Source organism: Dermochelys coriacea, chromosome 14, assembly GCF_009764565.3.
Source record: "Dermochelys coriacea isolate rDerCor1 chromosome 14, rDerCor1.pri.v4, whole genome shotgun sequence".
In the NCBI taxonomy this organism is placed as follows: Eukaryota; Metazoa; Chordata; order Testudines; family Dermochelyidae; genus Dermochelys; species Dermochelys coriacea.
In genome coordinates, this window is record NC_050081.1 from 16,624,333 (window position 1) to 16,636,671 (window position 12,339).

Sequence of the window (12,339 nt, forward strand, 5' to 3'; positions counted from 1 at the left end):
CGGGTGCCCTCTGGTGGCCATACATAGGGGACAACTCACAACTGGTGGCAATTCACCGTGTTGGTAAAACTCATGGGAAAGTTTCACTTCACGTCTTTCATCCTAAGATCGCCAAACACTTTATGAATGTTGACACAGCTTGAGGAACTGTAAAGTTCTTAAGTAGATATGACATGAGTAAACTGAGGCAGAGAGAGGCATTAAGGGGCTTCCCCAGAAGACACAATAAATCTGGCCAGAGCTAAGAATAAAAGCCATGAGTCCCAATCTCCCGCTGTAATCACTGAACCATACGCCCTCGCTCACATATTCCTCCAAATGGCTCTGTCTGAAGAGGCAGCAATCTCTCTTATATAAAGGCTTTGTACTGCTGCCCATCACCATAGTATCTGACGGCCTTCCACATAAAATCAGTAGCAACAGTGAAGTCTCTAGTGCACTTCAAGAGCTACCAGCTCTTAGATTTTCATTCTTAAGGTTTAGGACAGGATTTTTCAAACCTGTGTAAGGGATTTAGATGCCTATTCCTTTCCAATCCCTTAGGCAGCTTTGAAAATCTCCATCTTCATTAACAGCCTCCCTGTTCTGCAACCGAGCTTCTGCCTGCAACAGAACGACAGGAGCAAAGAAGCTGGAAACACCTTTAGGCCAGGAAAGTTGCAACAGTATTTGAATAGGGGAGCACTAGAAAAATCCTAAGGCCTGGTCTGCACACATTTTTTATACCAGTATAGCTATGTTGTCTGGGAGGGTGATTTTTTTTTTAAACCGACTGTGTTATAGTACAAGCTTTAGCGTGGATGCAGTTATACCAGGATAAAGTTGCCTTATAGTTATTCCCCTTCCTGTATGGAGCAGCTATATTGGTCTAAGCACATTTATATTGGTATAATTACATCCACACTAGGGGGTTGTAGTGTTTTAATTATCCTAGCATGGTTAAAGTGGTACAAACTTCTGTTTGTAGATAAGCCCCAAGAGAAGTCAACCTGTTTGCCTAAAGCTGTAGCTGTCCATCTCCAGATGTGCTTACTTCCTAACTCCAGCAGCATCTTTTGCTTCATACTGGGGAGACCTCTCCTTCAGCTGTTTCCGGATGGCCTTCCAACGTTCTTCCAGCTGCTGTCTGAAGGGATCTAATTCCAGGCGATCCAGCTGCAAGGTAATGCACAGTTTGTAAAAGCTCTGTGCCCATTTGTATGCGTGTGTACAAATGGCTCACCAATGATTAACACCATAACCGAGACATGAGATAATAATGAGACATGATGATGTGTTCAAAGGCAGTGAACATCCAGGAGAAGAGAGAGGGAGACATGGAGGTAGTAGCAGGAGCTGTGGGATGAAGCTAGGCAAAGGAAATCATAGGCTGTCCCATCTCACCCTGGGAAGTTTCCCCTGCTATTCAGATTGGAACAGTCTCTCAAGAAAAGTTGTGGAAGCTCCATCACTTGGGTCATTTAGAATAAGATGGCAGGAAGTGTTAGGAAATGTACTGCAGAGAACAATCTTGTATTGCTGGGAGTGATCTAACACTGAATGGGGCCTTTTCATCTTTACCTCCTAAGGTTCCTAGACCAACCCAGTGTCCACAGATCATCTCTAAGTGACGGGGCAGCAGCAGGGCACTACTAACGCCACACGGGCAGCACAAACAAGGTGGGCAATTCTGCTCAGCCCACAGTGAGGGGGGTGTCACAATTCAGGGCAACGACACCTGTATTTCCCCTTAGTGGCCCAGCCAGGGCACCTGCTCTCTGGCTTCCAGCTCCCCAGCTGTTGCTTCTTCTTGGGTGAAGACTCGCCTCTCATTCCCTTCTGACCAGGGTATTTCCAGACTGCACCATTCCCTGCCTTCACTGTTTACTTTCCAGCACAGACAGGTTGCCCCAGGGCACCCTCTTGCTTTCTCTTCAGAGATGGTTTGGTTAACAGTGTAATTGCTCTGGTTATGAGCACCACACAGCCCTTTCTATGCAAGCCGCTTTGATTCTTGAGGTAAAAAGCATTACAGAGAAAACATGTTAAAAACAAAGAACCTCCACACACACTAAGAAGCTTACCAGAGACCACCCCAACCCTAACATGGGCTCAGGCAGGAGCAGTCCTTCAGCACCCCACCAAGGGGCTGCCTTGTGGTTTCAAGTTCATCACAGCTGCCGCTCAGAACAAGCACCCAGTCTTATGGGGCCTCAGCAGGCCCAGTCCTTCCAACCCTCCCCTAATGATTGGGGCCCTCCGTGGACCAGGGGTCCTGGCCAGTGGCTAGATCAGGAAAAAGGCCCTGAGCCAGTTTAAAATCAGGCTATTTACCCCAAATCTGTAGATTTGTCTGTAGATCCCTGGAGTTTGAACTAGTACACATCAGCCTGTCCAGGCAGGTGGTTTCTCTGGGGATGTTACAACCTAAGTGAATTTGCCTAATCACTCACTGCTGGTCTCCTATTTACCCTTCCCATGACGGAAATACATACGATCCCACCACAATACATACACAACTGCATTTTTAATACAATGGACCCCAATGGAATTAACTTAATTCAGTGAAGTTCATTGAGGATATTGCAGGGAACTGTCATTCTGTCACAGGGGATACATCGGTGAGTGCTGGGGAACACAGAGCCAGGCGAAACAGGAAGAGGGGAAAACAAAAAGTCATGCCTGCTTTAGCACCAGCATGCTCAGCATTGTCACAGAATCCCTGCCCCAAGGTGCTCCTGGTTTAAGGGTTAAATGATAGGACGCAGGACACCTTGGGTCATATCTCCTGCACTCTCGGTGAGGCCAGCAGCAGCTGGATGAGATCTGGCCCTGCACAGCAGGTATCCCAGATCTGGCTCGAAGTGTGTGACATGGCAATCTGTTCCCAGAGCACTCCTAGCATGCATGACAAAGCCCCCTTGCTCCAGGGCTCAGGTCTGGATCCATTACAGGAGGCAGAAGGAAATGAGAATTAAAAATAAAACACTGTGGCCAGGTTCCCATGTACATCACGGCCCCTTTGCAGTGGTCTGGCAGCGTGAAAGGGCCTCGAGCGTAACTTTTGCTCACTTGAAGGCCCCAGAGTAATGTAAAGGGACCCTAGGGAGAATAGGACCCAGGCCCTGCATGAAAACCCCAGCAGTTATAGCAGATACAGTGTTTAGAGCAGACCAAGCTCCTCATCCCACCTTGCTATAAACTGAGCCAAGTCCCTTCCCCTATCTGCCTTTCCTGTGACTCTTCTATGAGCCATGCAGAAGGCACGTCTCCAGCTTACCTTGGAGTCCATCTCCACCAAGATTTTGTCGAGCACTTTGTGCCAGTCCTGCTCCTGCCCGCTCATCTTGTTCACCAGATCCTGCATCATCTTATTCAGCTGCTCCGTGGTGGCATCAAACTGGGAGCAGCTGACTTTGCCAGCCAGAGCGATCTTGTCTGCTTTCTGGCCAGGGGGAGAAAGGAGAGTGATTGGGTGGGGGCAGGGGAAGGAAGAACCTTAGTTTGATCTGGGGCACAAGAGAGGCATTCCACCCAGCATTCCGGTTCCACAGGGCCCCACGTGAGCATACAGCTTCCCCTCTCTACTTCCCAGAAAGAGATGCCTCCCTCCCTTCACAGTCAAGGCTCTGGTGCTCTGTGTAAGGGCTCCATCCTTCAACTCTATCCATTTTCTTTCTCTCCCCTCCCCTTTGCCCACTTCGATCAGGCCCTTCCTCATCAAAGCAGATGCTGCCACAGCATTTCAGATGGCTGGCCTGGGACAGCTCCTCTCCAATACCCCAGGAGGACTCTAGCATGGACCCTCCTCTTGCATACTCTGGTATAGATCAGGAGTAGCTGCAATTGGAGCTGCAGGTACTCAGCACCTCTGAAAGCTCAAGGTGTCTCATTCAGACACTGAGCAGCTGAGGGAGCAAAATAAGGGGCCACCACTGACAATTGTGGCTTCTGTGTAGGTAATATAAGTGTAACAGCGTGTGCGTGACAGGGAGAGTCTCCTTAATGTTGCATTTAGAGGACGTAAAATGCTAAGTAATCATGGTTAGCACTTTTCATCAGTAGATCCCACAGCAATTTACAAGGTGGGTGTCACTAGCCCCATTAAAAGAGCCACAGAGAGGCAAAGGGACTTGCCCAAGTCCCACACAGAAGAGCCAGGAACAGATCCCAGCTCTCCAGCCCGGGATCCTAGCCAGGGGACCACACCACCTCCCACTGAATAGAGAGCCTAAACGTACATCTCCTGTGCCTGCAGAAGAAACCATGTCCCACCCAAGCCGGTGCTGCACACCCCCTTACCACGTCAATTTCTGTCTCCAGATGCTCCTTGTCTGCTTTCTCCTTTTCCAACTTCTCCAGCGACTGGAAGAGAAGCTTTAGAGAACACAGAAGAGGTGGAGATGAAAACCAGTCAGAGAACGGGGAGGCTGAGATTCCTGTACAGTCCTTGTCATCTCCCAGACCACCTGCAACACCGGCATAGGCTCCCTGGTGGCCCGGCGCCTCCTGGGGCTCAGATATCTTGAGTCATCACTAAACACAACAGCAGGGTGGTGAAGGGGGCACATCTGGGCCTAGTCAGTGTAAGGGCCTGCAGACAGGAGGGCTGTCCATGTGAATATTCCCCGTCAGCCCTTTGATCCCCTCTCCAGATCTCCTCTCTCTCAAGAGGGCGCTCACCTAGCAGAGACTCACTGTGTGTCAGGCCCCTCGTATTTTAATGCCTGTGGTGGGCATTATATCTCTGGGGTCGGTCTCTGATGACAGCCTCAGCAAACCCAGTGTATCATAACAGGCGACTCAGTGGCATGACTCATAGTCTCCTGCAGTACTGGATGTGAGACTAGGAGAGCGCGGCTCAGGGGCTAATGAGTCCAGAGCCACCTACCTATACTCTGTGCTATGTAGAGCTTCAGATGTGTTGGGTTCCCCCAGGGCAGGAGAGAGGATCCTTTGTTTGCTCTGCCGGTCCCTTTGTTTTCCTTGCTAACGAGCGTCCACAATGAGGATGCATAGGGCTAAGAGCATCCCTAATTACCATGCAACCCAAATCCTTGGTGAGTACAGGCAGCACCTTATCCTCTAGCCAGGTCCCGTGCCGTCACTTACAGCGATATCTTTCTGTTTCTGCCGATGGTCTTCTATGAGGTTCCCTGTGGTGGCATTGAGATTCTCGCAGTCTCCTTGCACCTGGAGGATGGTGTTTTGGATGCGACTCAGCAGCTCTTCGTCCTGATTCAAGGCAACGGAGGGGATAGCAGATAATTACTGCCAGACACAACACCTTTGAACCACAGAGCAGGCCTGGCATGGGCAAGAGGTACAATGCCTCATCCCTCCCTTGGAGGGCTCTCCGCTACAGCTGGGAAAGCCGTTCTCCAGGGCCCAGCCAGTGCTTGGCTTCACTTCTGAGGCTGCCAGCCATGGATGTGCTTTTGGTGACAAGAACACCTGCTCAGTTGCACATAGAGCTCTGGATCAACAGCATGTGTCACACAGGCCACTGAACAAGTTACTTACATGGCATCCCTGGCAAAGATTTTCAGCCACTACTAGTCAATTCAAATGAGTGACCTCAAGGTGACAGGCTCCATAGACAACTCTTCACCAATCCCCAGTCCCCCTTTGGCAGAATGATATATGGGGTATCCAGGACACATCTCTTCCTGCTGGACACAGTCCGGATAAAAAGTGGTTCCCAGTGTCAGTCGAGGGTCTAGAGTTCTGTGCCAGCACCCATGAGTTGTACTGGAACTGGCTTAGTATGAATCTGTTTGATTCTCTGAGCCTTCCTTTTAGGAGTGATATTTACAACATGCCTAGTGCTGGCTATTGTCTTTGCAGACTCTGCTTCCAAAAGAGGGTGCATACTCCAGACATGAAAAGCCAGCATTTGTATGTGTGCACTATCGCTGCTCACTCTAGTCTCAGATCAGTTTGTGCAAAATGAGCCTGTGCCCACTTTTGCAGACACAATCAGCTACTGAGACTTTTAACGTGAAAGAGAAGCTGCAGCTGAATATTTGACCCTAGGAATCATTCCAGCATCTCCTGGGGTCCACTCAGCTAGGTGAAGGCGCTGCCATACCCTGCCATTCAGATCAGCTAGACATGGACTGCTGAAACACAACCAGAAACCTTCCATCTCCCAAAACATTTTCCATACGTTGAGCAAGTAAGGCTCACAATTCCCACCCCCAAGAAATAAGTATTTTTGTCCCTATTTTACCAAACAGGAAACTAAGGCATGGAGAGGTTAAGAGAACTCAGGAGTCCTGGCCCCAATCTCATGCGTAGATCTCTAGATAGATCATAACATTGCATTAGTTCACCATAATGGGGCTCTGACACAGTGAAGAATGTTACGGTATACGTGTCATAAGGCCACTATGTTGTCCCACACAGGAGATCAAACACCAAGAGTGGCAGGAACATAACTGTGCCGCCCGCATCCACACAAGGACTGGGCTGGCCTCGTTCTCCTCTTTAATCTCAGGTTCATCATTTAATGGCAGATGTTCTGTGGGATTTAATATGCCACATGGGATCAAGTGGAGCCCAATTCCCCATTCGGTCACGAACGAGGGTCTTCTTCCAGCACTGCTCTGGACAAGTGCTGATCTGAACGGCGTCAAGCCAGAGATGGGATATTCCCTTTATGACACGGGTGCACAGTTGGAAGGGGCGGGAGAGAGGCGGGCTGGACTGTCTGGCTTGCAAGTTGCACATCAAACTGATAGTGCAACGTGTGTCTGAGGGCAGGGTGAGAGCCTGTGCAAAGCTAGAGCTACAGACTGCAGAGCAAATGGAGGAATGGAACTCTTGTGATTTGCACTGGACTCAAACTGCTACATCAACATCCCTGTTCAAATCCCCACCTCCTTTTCTTCTTCACCATTTTGGTGAAGCTGAGTGTGACTGGAAGAGAGCGAGTGCACTGCCCTCAGCCTGGCACAGGACAGCAGATAATGAGCAAGCTGCATCACACATAGACCTCTGCTGATCATAACCTGCAGCACACTCTGCTAATCTGGTCTTGGAATCCCCCCCACAGCTCTACCAAGGCACCTCAGCCCCAACCTGCACACCCCCTGCTATGTTAGCCCTGAGAGCACAGCGTTCACACAGCTCTGCCAATGCACCCAAGCCCCGACCTGCACCCCCATCTACTGCAGTCTTGGGACTTCACACAGCTCTGCCGATGTGCCTCGGTCCTGGCCTCCACCACCCCTGCTATTATAGTTTGCAGCTTCTCTGGGGCAGAAACCACGAGCCATGCTGACCACTGGGATGGCTTTGTAGGGCTGGGCATGAACCCACTAGGCAATGGGAAGACGCACAAAACTCACTCTGACACGTGACCCCTAAAATCAGGATTTGAGACCAGGCCTTGAGTTGAGGGGTCAAGGCATCCACCCACCTGGCCAGACAGCAGGTGTAAACCAAGGCTAACCGAGGAGCCAGAACAACGAGGGGCTTCCCAGGGAGCTGGCAGTGAACTGTTCCTGCGTGGTGTGCAGTGCCAAGGGGCGGAATTGGTCACAGTCACACGACTCCTGTGTGCAGCTCTTCCCATGGGCTCTGCATTCGGAGCAATCAGCAGCCACCTGCTGCTCCGATTCACTGCTGCACTGGGCTGTGGACCCAGATCGCAAAGGATCCAGTCTGAACCATCCCCTCACAGAACCACTGAAATCCTCCATCCTCCACTCCCCCCAGGTACTGCATTACGTTCACAGCTTTAGCCTGGAAGTCTGGGTAATAAAGTAGGGTGTTTCCCTTTGGCTGGCCTTACCTGGCTCCTCAGCTGCGGCCTCTTTGCTGGCTTGCTTTCCGCATGCCTCCTCATGAAGCTGCTAATTAAATCCTGCAGCTGTTCGTAGCGTTTGAACAGCTCGCTAACCTGCTCGCTGACGTCAAGGCTGCAGGCCGGGCATGTGCCATGCAGCGCTGCCTCCCCAGGCTCCGGGCTAGTGGGCATGCTCATGGATAGCAAGGTGGAGGAGGAGGCCATCATGTTCTCTATGACAGATCTAAGCTTGTCTAACTGTAGGCAGGGGAGAGAAAGAGTCGGGTTTGAAATAGGCACCTCCCAGCAGAATTTCTCTGCATGCTAAGGCACCCAGGAGACAGGCGCTGAGCTCTATCAGAGAGGTGTCTCCAGCACCCCATTGCTGCCGGCCATCAGGGATATTGGCAATGCCAGAGGCAATACATTCTGACCAAGTCTCCAAGGATTTGCCCATGGATGGATGGATGGGTCCTAGGCGACCTTCTCCAGTTAGCAGATGCTGAAGCAGTGCTCCCCACTGAGGCTAGACCTAACTGCCTTGGAGTCTGTCATTAAGGTCCCTATCTTGGGCCAGTCAGTGCGGAGTCGAGTTCTAGAAGTATTGCAGAAGATGTGCTGGCTGGTACCTGAGCAAAGCATCTTATTGCTACCAGACTAAGGAGTGGGTCTGGCTCGACTGCACAAGGCGGCCCACTGAACTGCCCCCAGGACAAGTTAAGAAATGGTTGGGTCTCTACCCTGCTTCCCCTCATAGCATACCAAAGCTTTAGCCTACAACGAGCTTTTACAAACCCTGCTGCATTCCGGGACGCAATGGTCTGTGGATAAGCGCCTCCTTGGGGCACTACCCAGAGTTGTCATCTCCTACACCAATGAAAAACGTTTCCCTGGCTCTGGAGGGAGCGTCCTGCTGAGCTCAAATGCCCCTTCCTTCCCCTGCAGGATCCAGGGAGGGAGGCAGCAGTTAGTGAGGCCCCTTTGGAGCCCAGCTAACTGCTTCGACCCACTCCACAAGGCTAGGGCACTGGCTTCAAGAGGAGGAAATCTGGGGACCTTTGTGCTGAGCAACTGTCCGACACCACAGGGGAACTAGGCAAACAGAGATACCCAGAGTAACCATTGCACCAACCCCAGAGTGCAGCTGTTTCGCAGCAAGCCAGTGAGCAGCCCGACCTCTCGCCTCAAACCACCTGACCTGTTCCTGCAGGTAGAGGGCTGTGTCAGTCACTGACTGCTCCAGCTTGGCCTTGCCGTGATCCTGCTGCTCCCTCAGCTCCTGCAGCTCTTTCTCTATGTCGTGCACTGTCGATCTGGACCACAGAGCCAACAACAGAAAGGGTGATTTGTTGAGTAGAGGTGCTGCCATGGGCCTTGGAGCATGGAGACAGGGACCAGCACCCTCCGCTGTGCCAAATGAAGCCCCTGAAGTCAGCCTGTTTACCCCAGGGCTGAATTTGGCCCCTGCCATGGTTGCTGGGAGGTAACTCTGTGGTTTAGATGCCATCGAACCACATAGCAACGCAAAGTCCATACAAGGAATGCAGCCATTCTTACGGGCTCTGTCCAGCTTCTTTGATGTGGGTGAGGTGGGAATGTAAAGCCAGCCTGAGGCACATGTGAAGACCAGCTCCACGGGTCCCTCTGCTTTGAGAAGAGGTGAGGAGGGGAGAGATCTTGCACTGTTAGACTCTCTTCCCCCCCCTTCCCAGCGTTCTTCTAGGAACCCCTCCCCTCCAGCATAATGTCCCAGTGTTTTCCTCACTCCTTCTTGAAAGATGAACTGGTGAACAACAATCCACTCCCCAAACCAGCTGGATCTTGACATTCCCTTCCACTCAGTAATGGCAAACCCCTTCCCCCTAGGCTGACCAGACAGCTAATGTGAAAAATCAGAACAGGAGGGATGGGGGGAGGGAGGGGGGTGTAATAGGAGCCTTTTTAAGAAAAAGACCCAAGAATCCGGACTGTCCCTATAAAATCGGGAGATCTGGTCACCCTACTTCCCTCCCAACTCCTCTGCCCCGGGTGTCAAAACCCTCTCACCAGCCACTTAGCAATGTACCTCCCTGCCCTGCCCAATGCCCCACCCATAGGTGTGCTTTTCAGGTTATAGATGTTGACCTGGCACAGAGCCCAGCAAAACCTAGAATCAGGGCCTGGAGCCCTTCAGTTACTACTTCTATGACAGCCCTGCTTTAAAGCAAGCCCAGTGGTGTATACGCAGATTTAACACAGTCCAAGTCTCTGATTGGTCCAGGAGGGATACATGGCTGCTCCCTGCAGTATATTAACCAAGTGGAACCATGGCTACCCTGCAGGTAGTTCTGTTCTACGAACCATGGCATATTGGTCACCTGTTACAAAACAGTTCTACATGCACCAAACCCTTTGGGAGGCTGGAAATGAGCCTAGCTCATTTTTTAGCCAGCCCTAGTGGGATGCGGGCTAGTTAGCATGGATGAGCCCTATAGGTTATGCAGTTCAGTTCTGTATAAGTCCTCCAGAACCTGAGCCAGATGCTACAGTTCAGCCCCATCCCAGGGAATGGAATAGGGATGGCAGTCTTGGTCATGACGAACTACTTGGGATCGTGAGTAGTTAACTGTAGTTCAGTTCTTCATCAACTCAGGTCTGAACCTGGTGAGACAGAACTAGATATCACAGCTCAGGTCTACATGAGGGATTCAGATCAGAAACCATAGATTGTATGAAAGTATAACAAACGAGGCACTGGAATTCAGCTCTATAGCCTAGGTATGAATCCTATGGAGTCTGGACCATTAGAGTCCAGCTTTATTATAGAATCATAGAATATTAGGGTAGAAGAGACTTCAGGAGGTCATCTAGTCCAACCCCCTGCTCAAAGCAGGACCAACACCAACTAAATAATGTAACCTGTCTGATAATAGGCCCCTCTCTTGTCAGAGGCCAGCTCTACAGCTCAGGTGAATCCTGTGGGACTGAGGTTTGTTGTTGGAGCCTGTTGCATTAGTAGCAGAGATGCACACATCCACAGCTCTCTTCTCCTCTTTTTACCTGAGGTAACCTAACTGCAGGTTAATCTGACTGGATCCCTCCACTTTCTGATCTGCTTCTGTTGCCACCTCTGCTTCAAGGACATTCTGTAGCTTCCTTACCTAGAACCATGACAATCATGAAGAGTCAGGACTTCAGGCACACATCTGCCTGCAAGGACTTCCCTCAAACTGGCTGAATAACTCCCCACCCCTCGGCCTCAGTGCATGTGCTGGGTTCAAATACAGCTAAATGCAACCCTGATGTAAGCAGATGACACTCTAATTATTTCAAAGGATTTGCATCCATCCACTGAATTTAGCTCAGTGCATTAAGCACAAAAATTTGATACACCCACATCCACACACACCCTTTTTGGAGTGAATCTCAATTAGAGGGGACCTTGGACTAACCTATTCAGTAGCTAGGAATCTGCACACTGTCCCACTCACCCAGCTGTCCTCCCCATTCAAAACTGCCCTGAGCACAGAAAGCAACAGGGTGATCTAGTGTTCATCGTGATGAAAAATAATCCTTGGCAAGTCGTAGAGCAGAGGTGGGTTTGGGCAGGATTGTTGAAGAATCTGCAGCTCTCTTTGAAAGGGGGTTAGGTGGGGAGGAAGCCTGGAGCAACCTGTTCTGAGGGATATAAGGGCCAATCTCCCACCCCTTCTCCTTTCCCAGGGGTTTCTCCCTCACCTCATACTGATCTTATTATTGTTCTTAATATTCCGAGCATGCTGAGAAGCCAATGAGTTCAGGGAACCATTGTGTTGGGCACTTTACTAAGACACCATAAGAGAGCCTCTGCCCTTAAGAGCTCACAGTCTAAATAGACAAACCAGACAAAGTTGAGAGGATGAATTAACCATTGTACATGGATAATACGGGGAACAGTTTAAGGGCCGGGTTCTCCAGATTAAGCAGCCCCTGATTAATTCTCCCTCTGTAGGGGGACTCTCCACCAGTGTAAAACTGATGGAGGCAGCTGTGATGCCTCCTGCACTGGCATCCCTCTTCTAATGCCTGGGAAAGGAGCAGGTGTGTTAGGGCTGGCAAGGGGTCATAGTAGATCCAGGCTCAACTCCACCTGATTTTTCACTGGTGTAATGTCCTTGAGGAATCAATCCCTAAGTGACTTGCTTAAGGTCATAAGTCTGTGGAGAGAGTCTGAAATTGAACGCAGGTCTCCAAAGTCTCAGTTCAGAGCCTTAACCACAATACCAAACAGGAGGGACGTTCACCACTAATGCTGATACCACAACTCTGCAGCCTACAGCACATGTTCGGACCCTGGATAATACAGTTTCAAAGTCCCTGTCTTGCACACCATCCCAGCCAACCACAGTGGACTTGTTACCATCGCTGATTCCATGGTTAGGTTACAAGATGGCACACCAGCTGCTCACCTTGGCCTTTACATCTTTCATGTCTTCTGCCGTGGCCTTCAGGGAAGACAGCTGGTCCATGAGGTCAGCAGGCATGCTGGAGAGGTTCTTAGGGACTAGACACCACCATGGAAATACAAAGGAAGCACTTAATTGATTGTG

General features: G+C 50.5%; 1 protein-coding gene across 3 annotated transcripts in view; it reads right to left on the bottom strand.

Annotated features, from left to right (window-relative positions):
- The window catches only part of QRICH2 (glutamine rich 2), a 55,981-nt gene that overhangs the window by 21,252 nt on the left and 22,390 nt on the right, over positions 1–12,339 (bottom strand). For 2 of the 3 annotated variants that reach the window (XM_043497285.1, XM_043497286.1), the window contains exons 6-13: positions 12,199–12,293; positions 10,811–10,911; positions 8,970–9,084; positions 7,778–8,029; positions 5,092–5,214; positions 4,282–4,356; positions 3,260–3,424; positions 1,034–1,155 (exon numbers count right to left, since the gene is read on the bottom strand). In XM_043497285.1, the coding sequence (XP_043353220.1) occupies positions 1,034–1,155; positions 3,260–3,424; positions 4,282–4,356; positions 5,092–5,214; positions 7,778–8,029; positions 8,970–9,084; positions 10,811–10,911; positions 12,199–12,293 (1,048 nt within the window). The remainder of the gene's footprint in view (positions 1–1,033; positions 1,156–3,259; positions 3,425–4,281; positions 4,357–5,091; positions 5,215–7,777; positions 8,030–8,969; positions 9,085–10,810; positions 10,912–12,198; positions 12,294–12,339) is intronic. The other variant, XM_043497287.1, reaches the window with a different exon arrangement.